This window comes from Lagopus leucura, unplaced genomic scaffold (assembly GCF_019238085.1).
Source record: "Lagopus leucura isolate 7727_CA_CO unplaced genomic scaffold, USGS_WTPT01 Super-Scaffold_100009, whole genome shotgun sequence".
Classification (NCBI taxonomy): Eukaryota; Metazoa; Chordata; class Aves; order Galliformes; family Phasianidae; genus Lagopus; species Lagopus leucura.
The window spans coordinates 13,513,878-13,540,705 of NW_024962266.1; the positions used below are offsets into that span (position 1 = coordinate 13,513,878).

The following is a 26,828-nucleotide window of genomic DNA, read 5'->3' on the forward strand; positions in this document are numbered from 1 at the left end:
ACCTCGCTTTTGGTGGCTGTGCCTTCAGCAAGGCAATAACCACTCAGCAACGTCAGGCACAGCTTTTGTACCGCTCCTGGGATAAGCACGGCCTGCCCTGACCTGGACGCGGAGCCGATACGCCTAGAATATGTATTTTTAGGTGACAGCTCTCTGCAACCGGAGACGCGGAGACACCGGCCGCCAGCAGCCTGACGCGCTGCCGCACTCCCCGCAGAGCCCGATGGGGCTCGGGCCCGCCTCATCCGGCCGCTTGCCGTGAGCCCGGCCCCAGGCAGCCGCTCTCTGACCCCAGCCGGGCAGGCTGCCTGGACGAGCCGAGCCGTCCCGAACTCGCGGCATCGTCGCGTACCGCCAGCCGAGGCCGTCCTGCCGCCCGGCGCAACGAGGAGCGCGAGCCCGCTATGCCGGCCTGCGGACGCTGCGCGGCGCGGAATTCACCTGCGCGCCGCCGGCCGGGCCTCCCCTTCGCGCTGCCCTGCGGCTTCCCGTCCGCCATCACGGTGCTGCCGGCTCCCTCCCTCTGACCTCTCACCGGAGGCGGAGCCGTGTCGGCCCGGGCCGGGAGCGAGGAGGGGCTGGAGAGCGGCACGGCTGCGGTGGGAGCTGCGAGCGGTGAGCGCTTCTCACGGGCTTTGTTTGTTTTTAATTCAGCCCTGGGTTAAAGGCTTACGTTAGCGGCGCCTCGTGCGGACGTGTGCTGCACCTCGCCCCGGGAAGCTGCCGAGGAATGTGTTTAATAGAGGAGCGAGAGCGGCAGAAAGCTCCTAATTGTTTCGATGCCGTGCGTTTGCCGCTGGAACCACTGGAAAGATGTGATTAGAAACCGGGTTAGGTCTTGAGGCCCGAGAGCGTGTGGGAGCTGAGCGGCAGGTCCTGCTGCGCCGTGCGTGCCGTCACGTGTCCGCGGCGGGGAAGGAGAAACGGCGGCGTGTTGGTGTTGGTCTGAGGGCGCGTGACGTCCTCGCAAACGGGCGGCTGGGAGCGCGGCGTGCGCGAATGGAGCGCGTGGTGTTGTGGAATTGAAAGATCAGGCTGGGGACGCTGCCGGATTGCAGGGAGGTACAGATGTTAGAATAGGCGGCTGTATTCTCTGAGCTTTAAAGTTTGCACATGTGTGTTTTTATGCTGTTGTGAGTTGGCTTGGTTTTGTGTTAGGTAGCCGAGGTCAAGTTCAAAAGGAAGGATGGAGGATGGCATGTTGTAAGAATGTAAAGTCTGGGTGCTTTGATGAACGGTTTGCTAATTATCCAAGGGCAGAGGTGATGGATAGGCACAGTGGTTGTATAACCAGACTTAGGCAGAAGAAAGTACTCAAAACTGTAAAAGTAAGCAAACAGAAATCCCCAAGCTTGAAGTTTTTAGAGATAAAGGATCTGGAGATAAAAGGCCGCTTAATCAGCCAACCCAGACGTTGCAAGGAAGTAAATGATGTTGCATATGTAGTCTTGACTGGACTGAAACACTGTTGGTGCAAGGCAGCAGGCACCTGCATGCGCTGTGCCTCTCCCAGGCAATAAGCAGAGTGCTCACCAGTGAGGGCACCCCCAGAAAGCACAGCATGGGGATCTGTGGTTGGTGTGCAGCGAGCCTGGATGTGCTCTGTGTTGGCTGCAGTTGTCAATGAACGTGACTGTGCAGTAGCTAAGAGATTGTTCTCATTTCTCTATTTGATGTCTTTTTATTAACATGGTTTTCAAAAATTTCTGTGTTTACTTTGTGTGTTTTAATACTGTACCTTTTAATTCATAATAGTTTTCAATGCCTGAAGAACAAACTGAAACTATAATGGCAGTTGATGAACTTCAAGCCATAATAGAAAGATGCGTAAGTACTTCCCTTAAAAGTCACAAATGCAAGCAGTGTAAGTTTCACTTTATGGCTTCAAAACACAAGACGCTTGTTAGCAGATCTCCTCCCTGTTATCTGGATTCAGACTCCATGTTTCATTGACTTCTCTGTGACACTTATCCCAGGTTCTCCCTCTTGGAGAAAGAAGTGTTCTTGTTTCTCTCACAGAATCACAGAACTGCAGGGGTTGGAAGGGACCTCCAGAGATCATTGAGTCCAGCCCCCCTGCAAAGCAGGCCTCTTATGGTAGGCTGCATGGGTAGGTGTCCAGGAGTAGTCTTGAATGTCTCCAGAGAAGGAGAACCTCCCTGGGTACCCTGTTCCAGTGCTCTGTCACCATTACCATAAAGAAGTTCCTTTGCATATTGGTGCAGAGCTTCCTGTGCTCCAGTTTATATCTGTTTCCCTTTGTCCTGTCCCCACAGACTGCTGAAAAGAGGTTGGTCTCGTCCCTTTGACTCCCACACTTAAGATATTTATAGGCATTAATAAGATCACCTCTGAGTCTTCTTTTCTAAAGGCTGAACAGACTCAGTTCGCTCAGCCTTTCCTCACAGGGGAGATGTGGCCCTTTATCATTTTTGTGTCCCTCCATCGGACTCGCTGTCTTTTTTGCAACAGGAAGCCCAGAAGTGGATCCAGTACTCAGAACTGGATCCAGTACTCAAAGTGGATGCAGTACTCCATATCACGGGCATCTTCTAGATAGCCAACCGCAGTTTAGACTTAGAAATAGCTACTGAAATACTGCTTTATCTTCTGTGGTAGATCTTGGTAACCTCTTACGTATTATCCTTTATGTATTAAAAGAAAAGTTACGGTGACACTACATCTACTTTTGAAAAGGAAGCTTATGTTTACCTATTTTTGTATTTACCTTTTTTAAAATAAGGAGTTAAGCATGCTTATTTTCTTTATAGCAAATTCTGGAAGAAGCTGATTTTAGAGGAGAAGATTATGATCTGTTTCAGGTAGCAGGTCAGAAATGTTTAGAAGATGGGTATGCTGCTCAGTTATTAGAAGTGATTCAAAATGTGAAAAATAAGGTGAGTTGAAGTTTGACTTCCATAAATACGATCCTTCTGGGTTTAGAAAACGTGCAGTTTTTGTTGATTCTCTGAAAATCTGATTCGTAGGTTATCATCAAGAATATGGGTTGGAATCTCATCTCTCCTCTTGTTAGATGTATTTTAGCATATAAAAAGGAAGATGAGAAGCGAGAACTCTGCCTGAAGATACTAGATCAGTTGGTGCAGGTATGTTTTTGAAATACATGATTGTAACAACATGCTTTTAAGGAAGGTGCAGAAATTCCTTCTGACTTCAAGAGAAAATAGGACATGAACGCTTCTGAGTTCTTCTGTCCATTCCACATCACTGTTAAACTCATGGTCCAGTTTTATCTGAAGTAGACACAGCAACAGCATTCTCAGAGGTAGTGAACTTTTTAATAAATTTAAACAATTTTAGACAAAACCAAGCTAGGCATCATCCAATACAAAGTCCTTTGCAACCAGTTTTTGCAGTTAGTATAGCCACAGCAAGACTACCTCTTGTCTGTGGCAGGTCATCGAATGATTTGAAAGCACCCACAAGTTTTATTGAGTCCAACTACTGCCTACACACAGGGCCACCCAAAATTCAAGCCCTATGTCTGAGGGTATGCTCCAGACACTTAGTGGACTCTGGCAGGATTTGGGCTGTGACAGTGGATAGCTGACGGTTCTGGTGAAGTCATAGGGAAATAAGATTTAATCTGCATGAAATTCCCTTTCAGTTCCTTTTCAATTGTCTACTGGGAAAACAATTTGCAAATTAAGCCAAATTCACACTGAAGTTTTTCTTTTCTCTCTACTGCTAAGGAATAACTTCTTGCTGAAGTACTATGAAGTGCCCATACAGAATAGCAAATCTAATGGCACTAAACTTGATTTCTGTGTTTTCAGCTTATGTGAAAGTGTACATGCATTTACACTCAGTACATTTACTATAGGGATATATTTATTGTTTTATATTTGATTCTTTAATGATAATTTTGGATGTTCTAATCTGTTTTCTTAATGTTCAGGAGTTTCGGTTGTGGTTTGTTTGTGATGTGTTTTTTTTTCTCCTGTTTGTTTGGTTTATATTTTATAACTGTGGTGATAAAACATGCATATTGTTCATCTCTTGTAGCTGTGCAATCCAAAGGAACTTTTTTTGGGTTTACTTGAGCAGATTGAACAGACATCAGGAGAGCAGGTGTGCCAGACTATCATGTTACTGCTTCAACCTTTGCAGACAGGTAACATTGACTGTCTCGTGTGATTTCTGACAACAAAATTTATTTATTTATTTATTTATCAGATTAGTTTAGCCTTTGGTGAAGTAATTTAAGAAGATTTTAAATAAAATTGATAACCTCAGTTGAAAAAGCAACATTTTTCTTCATTCATGAAATTTGGTTATTATTTGTAGTTGTAAACTGCTCGTATCCTTGTTGCAGAAATAGGGTTACATGGACTCATAGATGTGGAGAATTCATTATTAAGCATTTAAAACTTTAAAATTATAAAACTACTTGTAATTGAAACGGGTTGAAAAATATGAATTGAAAAACTGCATTCTTTTGTTTTATGTGCAAAAATTAAAAATGCAGATTGAGATGCTAGTTAAGTAGGTAACAAGTAGTAGTTTCTCTCTTGGTATGTGAAAATGAATCACACTTCTTATCAAGTTTAAGTCCAATTATAGTGGTCTCTGAGCTCTGTTACTGAATTAAGTTAGAATTTAACAAGAGAAGCACTTTGATAATGAGAAATATGTATTTTGTTGCATACCAATCTGCAGCTAGTGTGCACTGAGATCAGTTTAAATGGAAAGTGACTTGTGCTGCTTCCTCAGGCTGGGGGACCCCATGTTGTTTTTGCTACAGACTACAGAACAGCTCTGAGCTGCTTAATGAAGAGTCAGACCTCAGCAGAAAGTTTTGTCAAACGAGAAAGAGTAAAGCAAGAAGGCCATACTGAAGAAGTTTTCCAGGCCAGAAAAATGGACATTATTTTATTTAGGCTAGTTCTAGAAAGACAAATTTTTCAGCCTTTGTGACTTTGCAACAAAGAGGAATGTGTGGAAATTCAAGACTGCTTTAATACATCATTCTCAACTCTATGGTCATATTAAGTACAGTGAAATAGATTAACTAATAATGGTGATAAGCTGATAAGTCTTGCTGGACTTGTCCATCTGAATTGAGATATTACTTCTTTTGCTCCCCTGAAAGTGAAGTGACATCATAGTTCTTCACACATTCCTCCAGCAAATATTAACTTAATGTCTCAAAATGTTCTTTTTGTTTCAGTGCTTTTGAAGCTTCAGAACAAGAAGGCCTACTCGGTGGGCTTATCTTTGGCCATGATTATGAATCAGCTTACTGCCTTGCCTGTGCCTTATACGAAGCAACAAATACAAGAAGATGAACTTGGTCTCTGCCAGTGTTGTAATGCAGTGGTGGACTTTGCTAAACCTTTTGTGAATGAAGTTGTTAAAAACAAGGAAAAGTCATCAGAATACAATGACACGGAGCTGAAAGAAGAATTACTGAAGTTGTGAGCATTTAGTATTAGCTTAATATATTCCTGTAAAGAAACAAAATGAACAGTAAACATTTATTACGCGTGCAGTAGATAAATAATCTTACTAAAGGTTTTATAGTGCTGCCAACATGTAAACTAATGCTGTATTTCAAAAAGAAAAAAAAAATCCTTTGCTTTTTTATGAAGTGAAAGAAGAACAGTAAAATTTTTTAGTACAAGGAAATTAAGAAGTATAAGTCTCTGTGATATGGAACTGATTTGGTAGTCCTGGTGCTTCAACTCAAACGTGCAAAAGCGAGGATAATCCTATTCTGGAGGTAAATTCTAAGAAATGCTCCGATGGGAGACATTTTTTTCTTCTATTCTTGGAATATCAGGAACAGCAGCAGTCAAAATGAATATAGACCTTGTTGTTGGCCATTGATGACGTTGCTGTGATCTCTATTTGTGAGATTTTATAAGTTTCACTTGTTTTTCTTCAGCTGTATGAAAAGCCTGAAATACCCATTATTGACAGCTCAGCTTGAACAACTGGAAGGCATTGAAGAACATCCATTTCGCCATCTTGCAGCTGAAATTATAGTAAGTGCAGTCACTGTGAAGTGAAGTGTTTGCCAAAGCAGTTGTGTGGTTCAGAACTACCAATAGGAAGGTCATTTCATTTCTGTTACTGCTTAGTGTGGTGGCTGACCAGGCCCCATAAGATAATGCGGGTATATAAAGGTCTGCAGTAGGCTCAGGTTCCATCCTTGGAAATGATAAACCTTACGGATACAGATGCTCCTTGATGAGCCAGTTTGGACTGTTGTCTGAATCAGTAGCTGCTACTTTGTTTTAGTTCCTTCTTTTTCCCTGGTTAAGTATGATTTTTTAAAAATGTCTGTCTTTGCTGCTTAGTGAAGGTAAAATCTGAGTATTAATCCAAATTTGGCATTCAGAAATCTCTTACTTGCCTGAAGTGCAGTGCCAGCTGGCAGGTAAGGAATAAAAATTATTGCTTGACTGCTGTTGCTACGATAGCTGGATATGGCTCCCAGCATTAAAGATTGTTAAGTCAAGCACACTATGAAGTTAGCAAAACTTCTGGTTGTTTTCAACCACAATTATTTTTTCTATCATGTTCACTACGTTTTTTTTTCCCCACAGCATATCTCAGTCAGTGTAGGATGGAACTGCTGCATGGATTAATTAGAGCTGTGCAATGAAAGAGAAGCTTGCCTGTGAGATCTTTGCTTCTCTTATTGCAGAACTTTTAAGATGTGCAGTGATGGTGGCAGAGATTACCAGAAGATGATATAAAGGTTAAAATAGTTGAGGCTGCTCTAAAAAACGGGCTTTTATCCCTGCCTTTCCTGTTGGGCACAGTCTGAAACCTTTTATAATGCTAATTATGAATCACATTTTCTTCATTTTCTCAAGAAATCCACTTCTGCCGTTTGTGGAATTGGGTAACGAGTACTGCAGCTAAGGTCAGTAAAGATGCATTTAAGTATGTGAGGTCTGATGTAATCCTAATTCTCCAGAATGTCAGGTCTTGGATATTTGGTTTGGACAACACTGGCAGGGTGGATTAACCTCTGACTCTTTGTAATTCGTACAGTAGAAATTACACTAACTCTTAATGCACATAGATGTGTTGGGGTAAAGAACACACATATAATAGTTGTGAAGTTCTCAGATGTCTTCTTGCTGTGAATGGAAAGGCCATACGGAACAATTCTAACTTTAAAACAGGGCTTGCCTTTGGTGGGTAAACATTGCACTGCATAGTGTTTAGTGATCAGAGAGCAAAATACTGAGTACTCTGTGAAAAAAGACTTGTGGCATAACTTGGTCAGGAAGCCATTCTTATTCATAGCATCTGTAGATAATGGACACTAATTAGGTTTTGCAGGGTGACTTATATGAAGTCTTTTGCTAACTTTTGAGTGCTTGACTTTGCTATCTTAGTAGCGTTTTTCTGGCAGTATTTTTTTTTCCCAGAAGTATGTATCATAAATATTCACTAAATATTTATAGTAATTTCTACATACCCTACCTAGGATATTTTACTGTAAATACTGCTTAAGCTGTGTAATTTATTAAGCATACAGATTTTTAAAGGCAGCGAAATGAAAGCTAACTTTCTTTTTTAGGACATTTTGCTGGATATAGGAGAACTAATGCCACTAGTGTTCTTACATCATAAAAGCAGAAGATCATACTGGGAGAATCAGGAGCTTGAGGATATAGAGCGAAAGAATTCTGCAGATTCTTTGGCATGTCTGTCATACCTGGTGTTTGTTCAGCATTTTGGTATCAATCGCTTTCCAATGGTATTTAGGTAAGAGCTCTTCTTCCTCACTTACATTAAGTTTGTACTTAGAAAGTTCCGAGCAAAATAAAACTATTTTGTTTTTAATAGCTATTAAAGAAAACTATTTCATCACTTTTGTGGCAACTTTATGTAGCTTAACAGTCGTGCAAATTACTCTAGTGCAGTTTGATTGTGGATGAGCAGACCTTTTAAAGAAACTGATAGAATTAGTCTTATGCTGAAAGCTAATGTGGACTAAAATTATATAGACAGACGTCACATATGAATTGTAAATGGAATTGGATGTAGTCCTTTGCATGTATTTCAGAATTACTAATTTTGTAAATATCCTTCTTCAGATTTTTCCAAAAGGACTAATGCTTTCAAATGTATTAGTTGTGAAAATGTATGTGGCTTATGCAGTTTAATATAAACCTAATTTTCTTTTTTAGTTCATCATACCTTCTCCAATGCAATATGACACATATTGAAGTGCTACTGAAAAGGTAGGATTATATGATATTTGGAACTCCAGATGATGATAGAGGGAACTTTTTGTCCTATGTTTTATTTCTGGTCTTTTATAATAATTCATAGAATCAAATTCTGATTATGCCAAATAAGTTCCAAGGAGATCCTTGAAGCTGTCAGTTAAAATTTCAAGCTGTATGACAAGGTGATACTCTCTTTTTCTAAGAGCTTTAGCAAGTTGTCTAAAACACTCATCTATTGTTTTTAGAAAATTTATTCAAGAACTCAGAATTAAGGCAGAATAATTAGTGTACATTTATTTGTAATTCTGTATCAGTTTACTTTTAAGAAGGACTATAAGATAGTGCTTAACTGAATGTATTCTGGTATGCTGCACAATCTGACTAGAGGTCTGTTGTTCTAGAGGAAACCAGGCTTCTCTGTATGTTTATTTTGCCTTCCATTAGCAGCAGTGTTGACCAAATAGTTTCTAGCATTGTTGTAGAAGGGAGTCGTGATTATGACTCCTTGTTATTTCCTAGTAAAACAAAACCTCTTGGCCTCTTCTTTGTAGTATTTGCTGCATTTTTCTTTGGCTTGCAGAGTTATGTATGTTCATAGAATCGAATAATAGAATAATTTGTTTTCTTTGTTAATTAGTATCTTGATACCTGGGATATGAGCTGCTACCTTACAGATATTAAGAGGGAAAAAAAGCTAAGCAGTTCTGACCCTAAAGAGAGGACTCCAGTTTGCAGCTTTTATTTATTATATAGTGTCGATATATTCTAAAAAAATTTTTGAGAGACATTATGAAGGTATGCTTAGAAATCAGAATGAAAATTGTTAATGGCCCAGTTCCCTTTTGACATCTACTATTTCATCTGAAACATCATCATTAAGTGTCTCCTTAATTTACAGCTTGATGTCTTTTTCTTTACAGAACAGAAGAATCTGTGTTATCTAAAGGACTTGTGAGTTTACTTTTCCTTTGATCAAATGTTCATTGTTAGAATGCTGATTCTTTTCAATTTTAGCAGTTGTAAGACCTTAGTTTCTCTTTCTTAGAAAGGTATGAATGGTTTGGGTAACTGTTTCAGAAATGTTTTGAGGCTTAGTTAGATGTTCTTCAGTCTTACAAATGTTTAAATAAATTTACTGAATATTACACACATTCATATACATTTAAACTACCATTACTACTTAAATTTGCAGCTCCTAGAAGCTCCAATATGTGAATTGTACAAAAGATTGCTTTATCCATGAAATGTTAAGCATATAGATCAATGTCTTGTATATATGCAAAGTGTTGGCGGTTGTTTATTTTTCCTTCCCACCTGCAGGATCTGTTTCAGAGCTGTTTATTGAGAATGGAAGATAATGGCCTTCTCCATCAGTATTTGGAATTCAGAGAATTTATTAATGTGCCTCAGGTAACAAGAAACAGTGTACAGAACTGCCTCTGTAGTTGATTATAAAGCACACCCAGCTGTTTTCTCAGTGTTGGAGGGAGGTCATACTACTGAACCTTCATGCAATTGTGTTGTCAGACTGAAACCTGTGGTGTCATGCTGTACTGAATTCCATGCTGTGCTGAATTGTTTGTCCTCTGATAGGTGCTGCAGCATGAAGTTGTAACGACAAGTAAAATATAATTTAGATGGCTCTTATTACTTTGGCTACGTTTTTATTTGGACACAACTGTTCATGGCCTGGCTTGTTTGTTAATACCTTGAACAGATTTTGTTCAATGTGATGTAATAATGTGCATGTAATTAGAATTTGTTTTCTTTGCCCAACTGCAGGATTTGGTGAAAATTATGACCCTTTGTCCCATAGAACATCTGGTATGTAATGTGAACTACAGAATGATTATCTACTGAGTTTAATTAGAATAAATCAGAGAATGAATTTTTGTTATTATTAGCATTTAATACATATATGATTGTTTTTTTAGAGAAAGAAGAGTTTGAGTATTTTGCAATTGTTCATAGATAAATTTGAAGCAGAGGGAAAATATACATTATTCAGGTATGCATTCAAATTACTGTAGATAGTATAATACAAGCCTCACTGTAACTTCATTGCTTGCAAACTGTCAGAAATCATTTTTGTCTATTTGGTAAACCACATTAACTTTATTATGTTAATTGGTGAGTCAATAATGAATGTCAGTTGTCTCTTATACAATGAGCTGTCAGATGTAACCCAGTGTTGAAACTGCCACTCAGTGAATGAGGCATAGTGTTATCCAACTCTTCAGCTAACGATGTAGGCAGTGTTGAAGGTATAACATCTATTTTTGTTTGAAGGTGTTTACTGAAGACAAGCAACCATGCTGGTGTAGAAGGATACATTATTAAAAATATAAAAGATCAGATTCACTTGTCGGTAACGGTAAGCCTATTGCCATTAGAAACAATTTTTCTTCTCAAAATTGTATCTGAGTTAAGTTGAGAAAACATGTATAACTGAAGATTTGAGCAGTGCATTTAAAAAACAAAAGAACCACGTGTTGAATAGAAGCATAAGATTGGGAAATGTTACAGGATTGATTTGGCTCCTTTGTGCCTGTGTATTTTTACATTACAATTCTTCATATGCACTTTCAATTTACATGATCCCATTGCATTTTTTAATAGGTTATTATTATGTTTTCTGTACTTGAAAAACAGAGATCCTTAAAGATCTATGGGGTATTTTATTTCATCCTCACAGTTCCTCATTTTCTGAATATAATTTAAATGCTACAGTCCAGAAAGATCTATTATTTTTTATCTTGTGTTTTATGATGACGTTCAGCATTACACTGTGTTTCACAAATGCTAAATTCATCAGAAAGAGTTGAACTAGATCAAAGCCATTGAAATCTCATATTTTATAATCATTTATGGAAGGAAATTGGAAAACTTAATAAAAAGTAAATTATTAACTTTTTTGTTTTTTCATCTCTTCTCCTTTTTACTGCTTAGGGCATTTTTCAAAGCAAATTTGATCTCTAAGGTCTTCCTTTTTGTCAAATGAGATAATGCAGTAAACTCATGCATATTTCATCTTAACATTTATATCTTATAACACATTTATTCATAATTCATATCATAATGTATAACAGAGAATTACTTTTATTCGATTGTAGCCTGCCCTGTGCAATGAATCAGCAGGGGATAAACAAAATAATACTGTGAAAACCCTTCCAAAAAGGGCTTGCACTAAAGTTGAATAGTTAAAACATGTTCTGGAATCTTTTACTGATGAATTTGTTAACTATGCAGCTTCAGAACTCTTTTAATACATTTCTTCTCTGTAGAGTGCCCTGTCAAAAAGGCAAATAATTTACAAATTTCATTGTATAGACTTGAATATTCTAGATTTGTAGCAAAGAATTTGCTGCAGAGAAGATATAAAGAAATGGATAAGAACAGAAAATCATTACCAACTTATTTCCCTGCCCAGCTATTGTTCATCTTTCCATATCCCTCATTTGACCTGACTTAACACAGACGACCCTTCTTGTTTCGCTTCCAATCCATTTCTGGCTTTGTCTTTTTTCCCTCTTGGATAAGTTTTGTCCTGTATGTGATATTTCTTTGTCCAACCTCTGTCTGAGGTACAGACTTCACCAAGGTGGGATCTTTGCAAAATAACTCTGCTCTCAGCTCTGTTGTACTGACGTGGAATACCCTTTTAAAGAGGCCATGAAAATTTCAGAGGTGAACTCGCTTGCTCAGTCAGCGCTGTGCAGGAAGGCTCAACAGTTTGCACTGAGGAAGGTCTTAGCATAGCTGCAAGTCCTTCACAAGCTTCTGCTAAGCAAGTGCAAGAAGTTGTTTGGATTGTTTGCCTTTCTTCCTTTACTCACTTCATAGTTTGGTGTAGTTTAGCAGAATTTTTGTGAAAATAAGAAATGGTCTGTCTGTGATGCAGACAGCATCAGGATTATTATGTCTTGTCACTTCAAAACCTGGTGCTTTCCATCTTATGCTTGAATTATTCTCCTTCTTATTCTCTGTCCTTTATCCTCTTTCAAAACAAAATAACGTTATGCATCTTCCATCAAAGAACCAAAGAGGTGAAGTTGTCCTTCAGCAGACATTGCTAGAAATTGGTGTTTTAAAAATACATACCAAAAAAAAACCCCTTTAAATATCTTGATAAAAATCTTTTCTACTGAAATTGAGAAGAACAATCTGGGAGGCACAGGAGAGAATTGTGAAAGGACAAATTTGTGTACTTCGCTCACATATAATAATTATAATAATGATAAAGTATTTCTTTCAGCATTTTTCTTTTTTTTTTTATTTCTGTTTTCCCCAAATTGTTGATGTGATTCATAGAGTACCTTGATCTGGAAGATCCACTAGGGTCGTGAAGTCCGACCTCCGGCATTGCACAGAACCACCCAGAAAGTCGTATTTCTGAGAGCGTTGTCCAAACGCTACTTGAACTCCGGCAGCCTGGGGCTGTGACCTCTGCTCTGGGCAGCCCGTTCCATGCCCAGCCACCCTCTGGTGAAAAGTCTGTTCTAACACCCAACCCGCCCCTCTCCTGAAGCTCCGTGCCATTCCCTCAGACTCTGTCACTGTCAGCAGGGCTCAGCACCACTCCTCTGCTCGTTGTGAGGAGCTGCATCTGTCATAAGGGCTCCCCTCAGCTCCTCTGCTCTGGACCACGCAAACCCAGGGACCTCATCCGTTCCTTCATGTCTTATCCTCTAGACCCTTCACCATTAAATTATCTCTGTTAAATTACTTAAGATTTAATTATCTCAATTTAAGGTTTAAATTACTTACTCAGCTAAACTTTTTGTATCGTTTTCAGAAGGCACACGACAACGTTTGGTTTACAGGACATCACCTGATCTCCCTTCTAGATTTAGTGCTTTTGCTTCCTGAAGGTGCCGAGACAGATCTTCTCCAAAACTCAGATAGGTGAGTTGTAATCAGAGGCTAGAGGCTTCTGTTTTTTAATCGCTTAGAAGTCTTCAGACCACTTTACTACAATGAGGTATACCATCATGTAACTAATTAAGTGAAAACATCAATGTATTTTAGATTTTTTGAGATAGAGATGTTCTTCTATTTAAACTATCACCTATTTCAACCAACTCTGTGTAGAAAAATGTTACAGTGCTATTATATTGATGTTGACAATAAGAGAGGAATTCCTTCTGTGTTCCCTGAGAATGTAAGGTCTGATGTCAGGTTACAGAACTAATTGGTAAAGCATTGTGTCAGGAATGTATGGTTTGTCAGCTTTCTGCGCAAGCAGAAGAATAACTTTAGCAACATAAGGAACAAAAGAAATGTGGTCTGTCTCTTCAGGGGAATAAAAATTATTCGATGTAACTTACAGCAAATGATATTTAGGTGGAAGAAATAGTAAGGTTTTAGCTAAAAAGCATGGTAAGAGAAAAAGCATATATAAAAAGCATGCAGAAGTGAAAATTCATAAAATAACTTTTAAAAAGCCTATTGTCATACTAGTGCAAATCAACTGTGGATTACCAGTGATGAATACTACATCTTTTTTGTAATGTAATTTTGTAGTCTCTTGAGAAAACTCCTTCCCTCACAATTATTGACCTTCCAGTCTGCTGCTAGTTTGAATCATACTTGCAGAGTGTCAGCTTCTCTTTTAACAGGGAAGTTGCTGTGCTCTTGATTAAGCCATGCTGCTCAACAGATGAGTGGCTTTATTTTAAACAAATGGATATTTTAGGGTGTCTGGCTAAGGGACAATTTAAGTTATTATCCCTGCAATAAATATCTGCACTTTAAGTGATCAGTAGTATATTTTTTTTCACAGGATTATGGCATCACTAAATCTACTGAGATATTTAGTCATTATGGATTGTGAAAGTGATAATCAAGTAAGTACTGATTGATGTGAAAATTATTGATTTTTCATCAGCTATGGACTGAGCAGAATTAATGTGATCACTGTTATTCTCTGTTCACAGATACGGTTTTTGCATTATTTTCCAAAATAGTCAGTAATCCAGAAGTGGTATTTTAGCTGTATATGGAAATGTGTGATATTTTTGTTTTATTCTGATGAAATTTGATTGCATTCATACTCGTTAATCCTTTTATTAAAGTGTGATAAAGCATTTCCTGAACTCAGTAAGCAATGGCATGGTCAGACAAATATTCTAACCAGCATTTAGTTGTCCCAAGGTAATTTGTTGTATTTCCCCAGTTTGTTGACTTCATGGTTCAGGCTAATTGACTTTGGCATCTCATTTTCTCCTAAAATACTGGAAAAATTCTGATCCACTTTTAGAGCACATTTGGTTCTGTGAATATATGTTCTGTAAGTGCTTGGGGGTGTTTGAATGGAAAGATAGTAATATGGTTGGTACTGATTACTAAAAGCATCAGGAAAATGAACTGTAAAAATAGCTTTCAATTTTGCATTTCTTATGTTGTTTAATTAAGTAGATATAAAGTATCAGTTTCTCAGATGTATGGATTTTATTTTACATCCCCATTATAGTGTGCTGTACTTCATATACACACATAGCTTTGTAAGCAAAGGAAGAATCCCTTTTTTATTATTAAAACTCTATACATAGTAGCATACACAGTTGCTGCAACTACTATCTAGTATTTGATGTACAGAACATAATTATGGTTTGAGGAGAAAATAACATCAACTTTTCTGAAGCTTTTCCTTAAATTTAAACCATGCCAGTTCTTACAGACTTTCCCTTTGACTCCCTTCAGACAGTGCAAGTGGAACACAAAGACAATAATTCCTTTCATCTTAGTTCACATGTTTTAACTGCTGCATAACAAGTGCTTTCATGACTCAAGTAGAAAATCAGATGTTTCTGGATAGTTATTTCTTCATTTTAGCACCATTAATGTGGAAGTCATTACTGGTCTTATTTGATTAGAATTTCTTGAATTGTGCCTTGTGATCACCAGTACCCTTTAACGTTGAGAATTCTCATTTTCATCATCTTTTACCCTGCTCTTTGATGATCCTCCTTGAGGAAAGGAGTCACTTAAATGGCTTCCCTATCTAAAGACACAATGACTGCTTTATGTTTCCTTCTACAGCAGTTTTGTAACTGCAAGCTTATGAGGCATCAGAGCAGAGTTTTCCTCTCGTGCTGTGTCACCTTGAACAGCCTTGCTTTTGAGCAACTTTCCCTCATCTCACTTGCTTCCTGAGCACCATTGTTATCAATTCTTTTTAGCCATCCCAAACTGGAGAGTTGGTTCGTGTGTCACTTTGGCTGCTGCACATAAGGGCATAAATGAGTACAGAGCATAGCAGTGTAACAGCTTTTTTTTTAAAATATGATTAATTAGGGGTTTCATTAAAATTTTAACTTGTAAAACGCTTAATGTTTGTTTTTGATTAAATGTATGTATTTATTTCAACTATATTTCTATATGAAATTTATATAAATGTGTGTAGTGAAGACAGTGATTGGGAAGACAATATCTCTACATCACAAAGCCTTTATGGGGTCATCACTTGCTTGCAAATTCCATATTTCTTGTGCAGCAGAACTGTGACAAGTCTGAACTCTTGTTAGTGGGTAGTAGCAACATAGGCACAACTTAAAAACAATTGGATTCTGCAGTAAGCAAATATTTAATACTTTAGTGTGTGTTTTAAGGGAGATTGTAATATGGTCCAAATTTGGTACATGTTCTAAAAACAATAGGTAGAAAGACCTTAAAAGAATTATGTATGGTTCCTACATACTAGTAGGATCTAATTCACTGTGGCAGTTGAGAATGCAGAGGTGGGCTTGGCAGCATATCTGGTGACATTCCATCAGTGCTTCTTAAACTAACTGCAATATATAGACAAGAGTTTTATATTTGAGATGCATGACATTTACCACAGCTCTCAGTTGTCATTGCAATGCAGTGTTAATTCAGGAATGTTAATTGAAACATTTTTAAACTATCACATGCTGTGTGTGCTTACATGCATAAGTCTAATTTTTTATTTCCTTCCCACTACAGAATTTTACGAATGAAGACTAGTAAAAAAAATTATACTTGAAAACTTAGCATTATGATACTTCACTAAAAATAATTTGCAACGTTCTCTTTGCCTTTCTCTTTGAATAGACTGGTGTGTGGACTGCACTTGCCAAGATTGAGAAAAATTTTTTAAAACCACTGCATGTTGGACTGAATATGTCAAAAGCACACTATGAGGCAGAAATAAAGAATAAGAAAGAAAACAGAAAAGGTTGGGTTTTTTCTTCTTAGCATTGTTCATGTTCAGAAACTTTGGAAATAAGGAATTGGTGAATGCTCTATAGGTACATATTTTTATTTAAGTATTGATTTTATTCCAGGTTTCACATAATATTTCAGCAGTTGCTACATTTGATATTAATACTTTTCATAACTAGGAAAATCTGAGCTTGTCTATCTCTCATTGCATTGTAAACCTTACAGAGACCCCACAGGAATGTCACATGAAGACGTTCAAACCTTGTTCTACATTTATACTGTTGATTTTAAGGATAGACAGGAATATCTAAGTCTCTCTGTGAATATATAGTCCTTAGGTTTCATACTACGTGTGGGCAGGCTATCAAGAGAAGAAATAATTCACACAGCAAGTAGGTAGTGTCTTAAAGCCCAAAGGATTAGGTTCTGGATTTTTTTAATCTGATACTTTAGAATCAAACTCTGCTCAGGGTTAAGCAGATATATTCCAAAGGGAGTGAAAGATATAGCTGCTGTAGGCCAACTCTATATGTCAGATCTTCTGTCCCTTTGTGGTCTCTAGTATAATTAAGATAGCCCAAGGAAATTACTTCTGCTGCCAGAAATGTCAGTACAGCTTTTGCTCCTACTCCCATCCTGCCATGTTGTTACAAACTACGTCAGTACAAGGCAGGGGGAAGGGATTTTTTTCTGAAGATAACCTGTGGATATCTTTCCAAAGGGAGTCCATGTAAAGAAAAAGCTTCCTGGTTCATTTTAGTTTCGTACATGTCTCGGCCTTTGACAAAGCACAGAGATCTGAGTTCAAGAGAAAACACCTACCTCATTAAAATGAATGGTTTAGTCTTTCTCCCAATGTATAATCTTTGTAAGCATTACATTACTTTTCAAGTACATAGTCTGAATGTTGAAATTTTCCCCTCAGTTTCAAGATTTGTTCTTGTAGTTTTGTCTGCTGTAAGTAGTCTGTCAGGAACAGAGAAACCTGCAGCCATTTTCTGGATGAAGTTAAGTCTGTCATCGTAGATATCTCTGGATGTGAAAGTATTAAAATTGTGTCTAAAAAAACCAACCAGATTATGTATTTCCTTTTAAGGAGAATTTTAGCAATATAAAATTGTTTTAAGTTTACAGATATTGCCTGTTTGCTAATGTAGTCATAAATCATATAGAAACAGCAGAGATAGATCCTCAAAGTTCAATACCTTTGCTTTTCGGTATTTGTTCAGCTTTTATGCTTCTGATTTAACAATTACTGTCCATAAATACTAACTTACTAAAAGTTGCTTTGATTCTAAAAATAAGGTGGAATGGCAGCCTGATGTCTGGTTCTGTTTTTCTACAGAGGCACACAGTTCTAACACAATTTGTTCTTTGACTGTCGGTGGGGAAAAGATGCCTGCCATGACTACTGAAATGCAACTTCAGGTGAGTTTGCAATTCCAGAAGTATTTAAATTTTCTTTTTAATCTGGAGCCAAACGTATACATATAGTCAATAAAGAAATCCATTTTTCTAATAAAAATAACAGTATTTCTTTTGTCATTTCAGGTTTTACAGTCAGCTCTCTTCACATTTGATTTAATAGAAAGTGTTCTAGCTCGAGTAGAAGAGCTCATTGAAGTGAAAGTAAAAGCTGTAATGGATGAAAATATATAGGTCATCTGAAATACCTGAGTTAACATACTTTTTGCAAGATCATTTTGATCATTAGACTTGAGTTAAAAAGAGGATTATACCAACCTTTAGAGAATAGCTTAGAGTGGCCTCTAGAAAAATTGCAAGTCCTGCTCTTCATATGCCTGTTGCTGGTTTTGTTTTGTTTTTGTTTTTTTTTTTTAAGCAAAAACAAACTTATTTTGCCATTTCTGTCTGTGATCACAGAGATGGCCTGAAAAGAGTTCACCTTCAGAACTTGATGTTTTTTCTAAAGTATAGAATGTAAATCTACAAGACGTTTCTGTGTTGTGCTGTGGTAAGAATGTATGATTGTGCATTTCTTGTTCTATTTATTTTCGAAGTATTTTAGGTAACTTGCTGTCTGATGATCTGAATTATAAAGATTTTTATAAAGTAACCTGGAGAGCTGTGAATTAAAAAGCACTGCAAAAGGAATAGTTATTTTTATTAGTACTTTTTAATATTGACAAACAAGCTTCTATATTTACAAGCAGGTCTATAAGCTATAGATAACAGATAAAGGCAAACCAAAGCAGGTTTAAAGAAAAACACAGCAGCCTTGAACCGAGTAAGATATTAAAACTCAGTAAAAGAACAGATAAAACTTGTGTTTAAAAATGCACTGTGTGAGGCTTGATGCACAGCTGTTTTAACATGGCAAACCTGTATTTTGAAATTGTTTTGGTCATCATTATCTCTAATGATAAAGTTTTCCTTAAGATTTATTACATAATTTGAGAAATTATTATAAACAGATGAATGCACACGTTCAGAATCAAACCAAATAACAGGATAACATCTCTTTAATGCAGTTAAACTACATTTTTATTTTGTTAGAAGGCATATATATATGTATAATGTATAGTATTTTTCACTGTAGAGTTATTTAATATAAATCTGTTTCAAATGTGTAAATTGTGTATATAGTTTTTTAAAATGTAACCGGATATTTAAGAACTTTCTATATATCGTTTAAAGTATAGCTACTATAATTACTTCATGAATAAAACTTCTCAGTCAATTAATTACTGTGCAACTTCTGGTACTCCTGAAGCACCTTCCAGACTGGACTGTTTTCTATTATATGGGTTTTTGTCATCGCCATTTTCTGAGAAACATCATCTGCGCGTGGCTTGGAATTCATCTTAGAGGAAAGAAAAATATTATGAGTGAATATTACGAGAAATATTCACTTCCTGAAAAGTGAATACTCAATCTATCTGAATCTGTAAGACCAGTCCTAACATGACTACTCCTATCAGCTTTGCATCTGCTTATTATCTAGGTAGTATTTCTACAGGAGTTGGTGTGGTAGCTTTGGACTAGATGGATGGTATTGGTCCCTTGCCTGTGTTCCTTATCCTAGGTCAAAATAAGTTTATTTTCTAGGAGATATAATTAGGGACTCTCTTACAAGAGCTCATTGGATTGACTCTGTACTGTATCAGTAATAACATAAAGGCAACTGAGATATCTGTGGTCTGTAATGTAATGACTTCTTATGGGGCTGATTGTTAAAATCCAGTGTATTAATTCTGAACAGATTCAATTTTATAGGATCAACAGTAATCTCAAAAGGTTTTAGGTTAATGCTGCATTAAGAAACTGGGCCAGACAGCAGCAGAATACAAAGTTAGAAAAATACAGTGTTCAATGTTGTAATAAGCATTCATCAACTCTTACCATACAATAGATGAGATGTAGTTTCTAACATGGTTTCTAACCTGCTGCTTTTATTTTTGGTGGGATGGTCCTAGCATTGTTGCAGAGAGTATCTAAGTTAGAACTCTTGGAAAATGTTATTTAAAGCAGTTCAGGCTTCAATGAGGATGTTTATACGTACAAGATATGTTGCTGTTACAGAGATTAAATCATACTCGTTACGCTGTAGAAATAATGTATTACTATGTGCATCACTTAAAAATCTGCAGATAGCTAGTGTTTTCAGATCACCACTTTACTTTAGAAGCAGTTAGATATTTAGATCTTTTTCATCTCGTGTTGCTTCAGTGCTAGTAAGTGAAATGAAGATATTCGTATTTCATAGAACAGCTTTGTTTGAAGGGTCCTTAAAGATCATCTAGATCCATCTATTGGGCACGGTTGCCACCCATTAGATCAAGTTGCTGTGGTCCCCATCCACACTGTCCATGAACACCTCCAGAGAGGGAACATCCACAGCTTCTTTGGGTTAAGCATGGTGACATCCTAAATTAACAGAGATAAGTAAGAGCTGAATTAACTTTTAAGTGTTTCATTTGTCTTCATGCATTCTGTTGATTTAAAGTTACCTTTAACAATAGTTTAAACATTTGAGCAGCAGTCCCACCTCAAGGTGAAACACGGATTGTGTAATATGACTTCATACATGGGCAGATAGTGATAGGATAAGGGGGAATGGTTTTCAATTGAAAGAGGGGAAATTTAGGTTAGATATTCAAAGGAAACTCTTACCATACAACTCTTACCATGCAATAGATGAGATGTAGTTTCTAACATGCTTTCTAACCTAACTACATCTCTGGAGGTGTTCAAGGCTAGGTTGGATGGAGCCCTGGGCAGCCTGATGCAGTGGGTAACAACCCTCCCCAGAGCAGGGTGTTGGAACTAGGTCATCTTGAAGTCTCTCTTCCAACCCAAATGATTCTATGACTGTAGTCAATATGATGCAGAGAGATCCATTAAGGAAAAACAAATGTTTTCCAAGTTAAAATACCTCTGAAGTTCTGAGGAGTAAATCATTTTAATCATATTTAACTAGGCTTACCTTAGCTATAGTTAGCATCAACTTAACAGTTTCAGCAGTATTATGAACTGGTATTATACGTAAATTGCTTCCCAGGAATCTACACATCAAAATAAATTAAGGTTACTTTCAGAGTGCACAGTTAATTATGCCATGAAACTCAAAAAACATTCTCACATAATGTAAACAACTTCTTTGTCTGCACCGCAAGTTGCTTTCATCTTCAGCTGAGCAAGACTGCTTTTATCTTTGAAGGCAACAGGCGAATTCTGGCTGTTTTTATACCTATCTATCCCATCTCTACAGCATTTGTTCAGGTGGGATTTTTGAAGGGCTTTTTTTGTTTCTAGGACTCCTTGACAGTCAGTCATAATTTCTTAAGTGTGCTTATGTTCAGAGAGAACAAAACACTTTTGTTGTGACTGTTCTCAAAATGGCAGTAAAAAGTGTTTATTTTTTCCATGAGAAACAAAACACAGGAAAGGATCTAAAAATATTATGCTAAAAATACCTCCGAATTTGAAATACATCTTAGCATGCTGTCTAAATATAACCATCTGTAGGGTTAGATAATGGGATAATTCTAACAATTTCATTAGGATGTCCAAGTCTACATAATTTAATCAGAGAATTAAAAAAAGAAAACAAGCAAATCCAACATATGACCTATGGTTTGAGAATGTAGCACATGTTCCAATCGCACCAGAGCAAAAGCTCAGTCACTGATTTACCTACAATGCCAGAACTCCTAGCTGCCAGCTAGTAATAAAGCACTTGTGTCTAAGGTATAATTGTGCCCTGCCGTAATCAAGTTGGTGTGGCCTGCAGTGATAAAACTGATATTTTTATTTAAATAAAATTACTGAGTTGCTGAAGGGAGCATGTTTTCAAAACACCACATTTATTAGTGATCAATGCACATGCAAGATCAGTTGAAATATAGATTGAACATTAGCATTACCATCAGCTGAGAAATATGTTCTTGCTGAATGGTGGCAGAGCTTTTAAGAACTCTCATGAAAATTTATGGAATTTTTGCAAATGGATAATAGATTTCCTACATTTCATCCTGTACACTCAGCTATTCATCAGCATTTGGCAACGTGCCCTGGGTGTAACAAAACTGGTGTTAGAATCAAGGAGGTAAAGATCAAAGACTCCATTAGAAGAGTCACTTTGATGTCGGGAGTGAAAATCAGCTGCAGCAAAGATTACTGTACCTACCAGAAAATGGCTTTGAATGGAAGTATAGAAAAGAGTCTGATATCCATTATGAGCAGATATATACTGAAAAGTGGAATGTTTCAGGCTTTGTTTCCATTGTTTTAGCTCAGTATGACAGACTATTCCAAGTGAAGAGATTTTAAAACCTGGTGAAGAATCTGTCCTTTACACCAAAGCCTTTTCATATGAATAAGATGTACTTGTTCTGTTTTGAATTTACCATGAAAACATGCTGCCAGAACTAGGACAAAAAAGTGAAAGAAAACAGCCTCATTTTCCAGTGTGAGAGAAAAACCTGAAAAAGATTATAAAGGCCTAAAGTGATGGGAGGGAAGGTTTTTCATTTTGGGGCTTTTTTTTGGGGGGGGGGGATGGGGGGAAGGGAGGGGAACATGTCCTTTTGTTAACTATCACAGATCAATTCACTTAACATTCTTTTCATTTTCCACTAATTAAACGTATTCTTTGGCTAATTTTGCAGTGTATGAGCAAAATAAAATTCAACTGAATCCAAGACTGCTGAGTAGACAGTTAAACTTTGTTTTTTCCTAGCAATAGAAGGTTTGATGTTGAAATAATACCTTCTCTGAATCCTAAACATTACATTCCATTCTTTTGGTCCATGGAGAGCAGCTGACAAAACCAGAAAACTATTCCGATGTATGTTTATAAACTTCTGAATTCTTTCTAAAAACTGTTCTTCCCCTCTCACAAACAAGTCTTGAATGTCTACCAGTATAAATGCAACACCTGTTGAAGAAATTGATATGGATTTGTGTCAGCAACGTGATTAATCCTTCTCACTACAAATACCCTAATCAGGAAGCAATTCTTACTCAAGCATTAATTTAAAAGAGTAGAACAAAAAAAAAAAAATTGTGAATGAATTAGATCATCTTGATGGTTTAATGCAATCATGACATTTGGCCAGTAATTACTAGTAATTTTAGGATAAAACTACAAATAACTCAGATGTTATTTTCTACCATAATATTAAAAAAAAAAGAAAAAGTGTTCAATTCACTTAAATTATAGACATCTGAATGCCTTTGCAAGCACATGTTTCAGGAACAAGAATCTGCTGTATGGAATGAACTTAAAACAAATGCAGACTGATTGAAGACTTCAGCAGTTCTGATTTAGAAATAAGATAAGCAAATACACCTGCAGCATCTTCAAATTGAACTAAAATGTCTACCATGAGAAATTAAATTATGGTCCCATCAACAAAGTTAAGTTCAAAGTTAAGGCATAAGTGTAGGAGGTTTTAACAGCAGAGGACACAGAAGACTGGGCCAATTGGTGCCTTGTTAGTCCTTACAGTTCAGGAAAGCTTCAGATTAAGAATCTCATCTGATTGTCTGTCTAAAGCACCCTCTGCTCTGGAAAGAATGGGTAGATGTTTCATGTTTGAAGTTTCAGTAATTTCCTAATCAAAACAGCTCCAGGAATCCTTTTCTCATCTTCCTTTTTGCCACCGGGTCTGCAAATTGAGCTTGGACAATTAAAGCCAAGGCTCTCTTATATTTACAGCCACAACTACTAAATATCTTGATGGCCATTTTATGTTTAAGTGGCATTCAACATGCTCATTTATAAGAAGAATTTACTGATTATCACCAATGTAGAGACCAGTGGCAGCATTTAATTCATGAAATTCTCTGTTGCAGCCCCTGACTTACATGCAATCACTTCTCCTTCCACTACTGTATGACACTCCAACGCGGCAGCTTTTATTCAGTTCAGCACAGCTCATGACAGAGCCTGATCTTGTGCCTCATTAGAGTTTAGGAATTTAAAAACAAAGTACTGTACCAGACAGAGAAAAAATCACGGAGCCAATTTCCACTGATTCTGAATATCGAACTCGGTGTTGCCTCTGTAGAATTGTGGAGATTTCGTGATTCTAAATAAATTACAACAGGTTATTGTCAGCCAACAAATCAGATGAAATATCCTCTAAACATTGAATAGTTATTGGAGAACTTTAGCATCATTGCTTAAGAATTTTTTTTTTATATCTTACTTGTAAAAAAGGAAATAAAATGTTAATTCAAAGTTAAATGTTAATTCAAAAACTTAATTACATTTCAGAATGTCTGTATTGAAAGATATCAAATCATTGAACTGTAATTTGTATGCACACATTCAGTATGCCACAGGAAACCATTCCACAAAACATAAAAAAAGCTCAAACATTTTACAGTCTATTTTTGTAATAAATGCTAAAATACAATTTGCAGTAGTGAGGAATGTACAATAGTGCACTTCTAAGGCTCCAGCTAATTAGACGACATTATTCTCGATGATGTCAGCGTTTCATTTGGAAGATATTTCAGGAGATTTGTATGGGAAGTGATTTTCATTAAAGGTTTTTGACAACACAATCCAGTCAGGAAAACTGGAACACTGCACTATGCAATGTAATCATTTGAGGAATTGAAGGAATTTGCATGTATTTTTCAGCCTGCAAAAAGCACTTCTGCAGTATACTCTGCAAAAGCTGCTCAAACCCACACATTTTAAAGATTGAACTACCAACTCCTGTTTAGCTAATAAAATGTTTTTTAGATGACCCATTTAAAATGTAGGCAACCTGCCATAAAGAGAGTTTTGTGGAAGATACAAAAATAAAGTCTGGATGGTGAGTGAATCCTGAATTGATGCTTTGCATTTGTATAGAATGGGAATGCTCAGTGACAGTGCTTGTGAGATGTAACTACGATTTTGGAAAATTTCTCTGTTTCAGAGCCACTGCTGAAAGGAAATTATTTAGTACACAAATATGAAATAGCTTTAAGAACAGAAAAGCTACATGGCTAGAAAAGGAAGCTGATGATGCAGAACTAACTAAAATGGATACAAAACAGCATCTCCATTAAAAGATCTTCAACTTGTACTTAAGCTATTTCTGTATCTTTGCTCCATACTAATACTTGAGTAAGAGCCAGTTTCACTGGTGTAGCTGATGTGATCGCTACCCTTGAATATCTCTCACCATTACAGGTAACATTGCTCTTGAAACAGTTCCCAAACTGGAACAGCTTACAGACTGTCATCCCACAATAAACAGGCTTTAAACTGAGATGATTCAAGAATTATTTCAATACCATACACCTCTTTGTACAGCAAAGATGGAGCAGTGACCCTATTAACCAAGCTCACGCGAGCTATCCTTGATAGCGAGCCAAATCCCTCAGCCTCTAAATTCTCTCAAGCTGGCATGAAATTAGCCTCAGCTGCAGGAACTAATTATCAGGTCCTTGACAGCCCCTTTCACTTTACTGGGGAATTGAAATTAACAGATATAAATATAAATCACTATCTGTAAGGCTATTTTAAGCTGAACTGCACATTTACTGAGTAATAATTTATCCCAACATTGACACAGTAAAGAAGAAAATAAAGCATTTAGGAAGAAGTTCAGAAAATAAAAAGCATCCCTGATAGAATTATTTATAGTAGTCACTGAAAGCAGCGTCAGTGCAGCGAAAAAAAAGTGAGTCAGGAGGACAAGCCTAGAGCAGTGCAACTGGGAATAGCAAATGGCAAGAGTGTTAAATATATACAGAAGTAGCTACACAAAACCCACAAAAAAAAAAAAAAAAAAAAAAATGCAACAGTAGAAAAAGCTTCAGATAATGTCATTGCTCTATCCTTAAAGTATATTGGTTACATTGCATACAGTGTTTGCATGTACAGAACGTAACACTGTTTCCAGTGCTTCTTCAGTAGCCACTGCTCTTGGCAAACGGCATCATACCTGTAGACCTGTACTCATAATAACTGTTGTTATCCATTTTGACTGCTCCTGCCTGCTGTTATCTGTCATCTTCAAGGTTCTAATGGCTCTCTAAGGAAATGTCAGGTGCAATCCTGTAGCAGAAATGATAAGTCACAGCCTCAAACAGTGATTGAGCACCTGGTGGAAGGCAGGGCCAACCCAGGAGAGCTCAGCTGCATGCGATGCCCCTGAGTGACCTGAAGGAGTGGAGCCAGGATCCAGTCCTTCCCAGACCTCATTTAAGGGCTGGCAGTGGAGGTGAAAGTATCTCTTGCAGGAGGTCCTTGCCTAGCTGAGGCCTTCCAAAGGTAAGTAGACTCCTCTGCCACCTTCTCCCCTCCTTTTGTTTCTTTGTCTATGGCTGCTGTATTTGGGCATATCCTCTCTTGCTGTAGTTTGCTTGCTGGGACTTTACTACCCTGCTATCGCTGCTGTGTTTTCCTTTATGCTGTAGCATTACAAATTCTCTGAACAGCTTAGGAGAAAAAAAGCAAAGCAAACAAGGATACCCCATGACAATAACAAAAAACTAACAACAACAACAAAAAAGTGGTAAATGTAATCTGTAGGTTGAGGAGATGAAACAAAAAAGCACTGATACCTATGGGTCTGATTGGAGCCTGAGGCAGAATCCAGCTCTCTGTAGGTACCTACTGCTTATGTAATATGGCAATTAAGTAACTATGCGAGGCCATAATGGGGACAGAGGTTCAGAACAAATGAACAACTTCAAGAAAGCACTGCTAGGGGGATTCAGTGCCTGAGGACCCCTAGTCGTGTGCTGGCAGGGCACAGCTGCACACCCAAGGCATGCAGCCTGCTGAGCAGCAAGCAGCTTTGTGCGAAGCCTCATTGCCGGTTTCCGTTCTGAGAGTCTCCGTTCGTTTGACAAACCTGGTCTTGAGCACAGGTGCAAATCCGGAGGCCCCGTAGGGCCGTGAGTAGTTGAGGCAGAGGGAGCACTGGCGCTTCCCGCCCTCGGGGGGGGGGGGGG

The 26,828-nt window shown here is 37.5% G+C and overlaps 3 protein-coding genes across 7 annotated transcripts in view; 1 reads left to right on the forward strand and 2 right to left on the reverse strand.

Annotated features, from left to right (window-relative positions):
• The window catches only part of RPAP2 (RNA polymerase II associated protein 2), a 34,407-nt gene extending 33,889 nt beyond the window's left edge, over positions 1-518 (reverse strand). For all 3 annotated transcript variants that reach the window (XM_042873123.1, XM_042873122.1, XM_042873124.1), the window contains exon 1: positions 442-518. In XM_042873123.1, coding sequence (XP_042729057.1) covers positions 442-499 — 58 coding nt within the window. In that variant the 5' untranslated portion in view covers positions 500-518. The remainder of the gene's footprint in view (positions 1-441) is intronic.
• Positions 510-19,105, forward strand: GLMN (glomulin, FKBP associated protein). 3 transcript variants are annotated; one of them, XM_042873125.1, is made up of 19 exons: positions 510-615; positions 1,756-1,827; positions 2,772-2,897; positions 2,988-3,107; positions 4,027-4,135; positions 5,192-5,438; positions 5,909-6,008; positions 7,562-7,749; positions 8,175-8,228; positions 9,137-9,167; positions 9,537-9,626; positions 9,999-10,040; positions 10,151-10,224; positions 10,506-10,590; positions 13,012-13,121; positions 13,999-14,062; positions 16,290-16,413; positions 17,746-17,828; positions 17,952-19,105. In XM_042873125.1, exons 2-19 carry the CDS (start codon positions 1,762-1,764, stop codon positions 18,057-18,059), a joined length of 1,821 nt encoding a protein of 606 aa, XP_042729059.1. In that variant the 5' UTR covers positions 510-615; positions 1,756-1,761; the 3' UTR covers positions 18,060-19,105. The 3 variants fall into 3 exon arrangements, with proteins under 3 accessions (XP_042729059.1, XP_042729061.1, XP_042729060.1); XM_042873127.1 differs by having other exon boundaries at positions 17,932-18,072; XM_042873126.1 differs by lacking the exon at positions 510-615 and adding an exon at positions 932-1,062.
• On the reverse strand, positions 19,102-25,882 carry CUNH1orf146 (chromosome unknown C1orf146 homolog). The gene is made up of 5 exons (XM_042873128.1): positions 25,814-25,882; positions 23,866-23,956; positions 22,632-22,800; positions 20,848-20,926; positions 19,102-19,224 (listed from the first exon to the last, which is right to left on the reverse strand). The coding sequence occupies exons 1-5, from the start codon at positions 25,880-25,882 to the stop codon at positions 19,102-19,104; spliced, it is 531 nt and encodes a 176-aa protein (XP_042729062.1).
• Positions 25,883-26,828: the final 946 nt, after the last annotated feature.

What these genes read in the sequence shown, in the direction of transcription:
- CUNH1orf146 (XM_042873128.1), bottom strand. Translation starts at nt 25,882, where the DNA reads ATGACAGATAACAGCAGGCAGGAGCAGTCAAAATGGATAACAACAGTT. An exon ending in TTATGAGTACAGGTCTACAG is followed by an intron (nt 23,957 to 25,813) that starts GTATGATGCCGT and finishes TAATTTATTTAG; the next exon opens with AATCACGAAATCTCCACAAT. An exon ending in TGATGCTAACTATAGCTAAG is followed by an intron (nt 19,225 to 20,847) that starts GTAAGCCTAGTT and finishes CTTTCCTCTAAG; the next exon opens with ATGAATTCCAAGCCACGCGC.
- GLMN (XM_042873125.1), top strand. Translation starts at nt 1,762, where the DNA reads ATGCCTGAAGAACAAACTGAAACTATAATGGCAGTTGATGAACTTCAA. An exon ending in AAGCCATAATAGAAAGATGC is followed by an intron (nt 1,828 to 2,771) that starts GTAAGTACTTCC and finishes TTTTCTTTATAG; the next exon opens with CAAATTCTGGAAGAAGCTGA. An exon ending in AGATTCACTTGTCGGTAACG is followed by an intron (nt 10,591 to 13,011) that starts GTAAGCCTATTG and finishes TATCGTTTTCAG; the next exon opens with AAGGCACACGACAACGTTTG.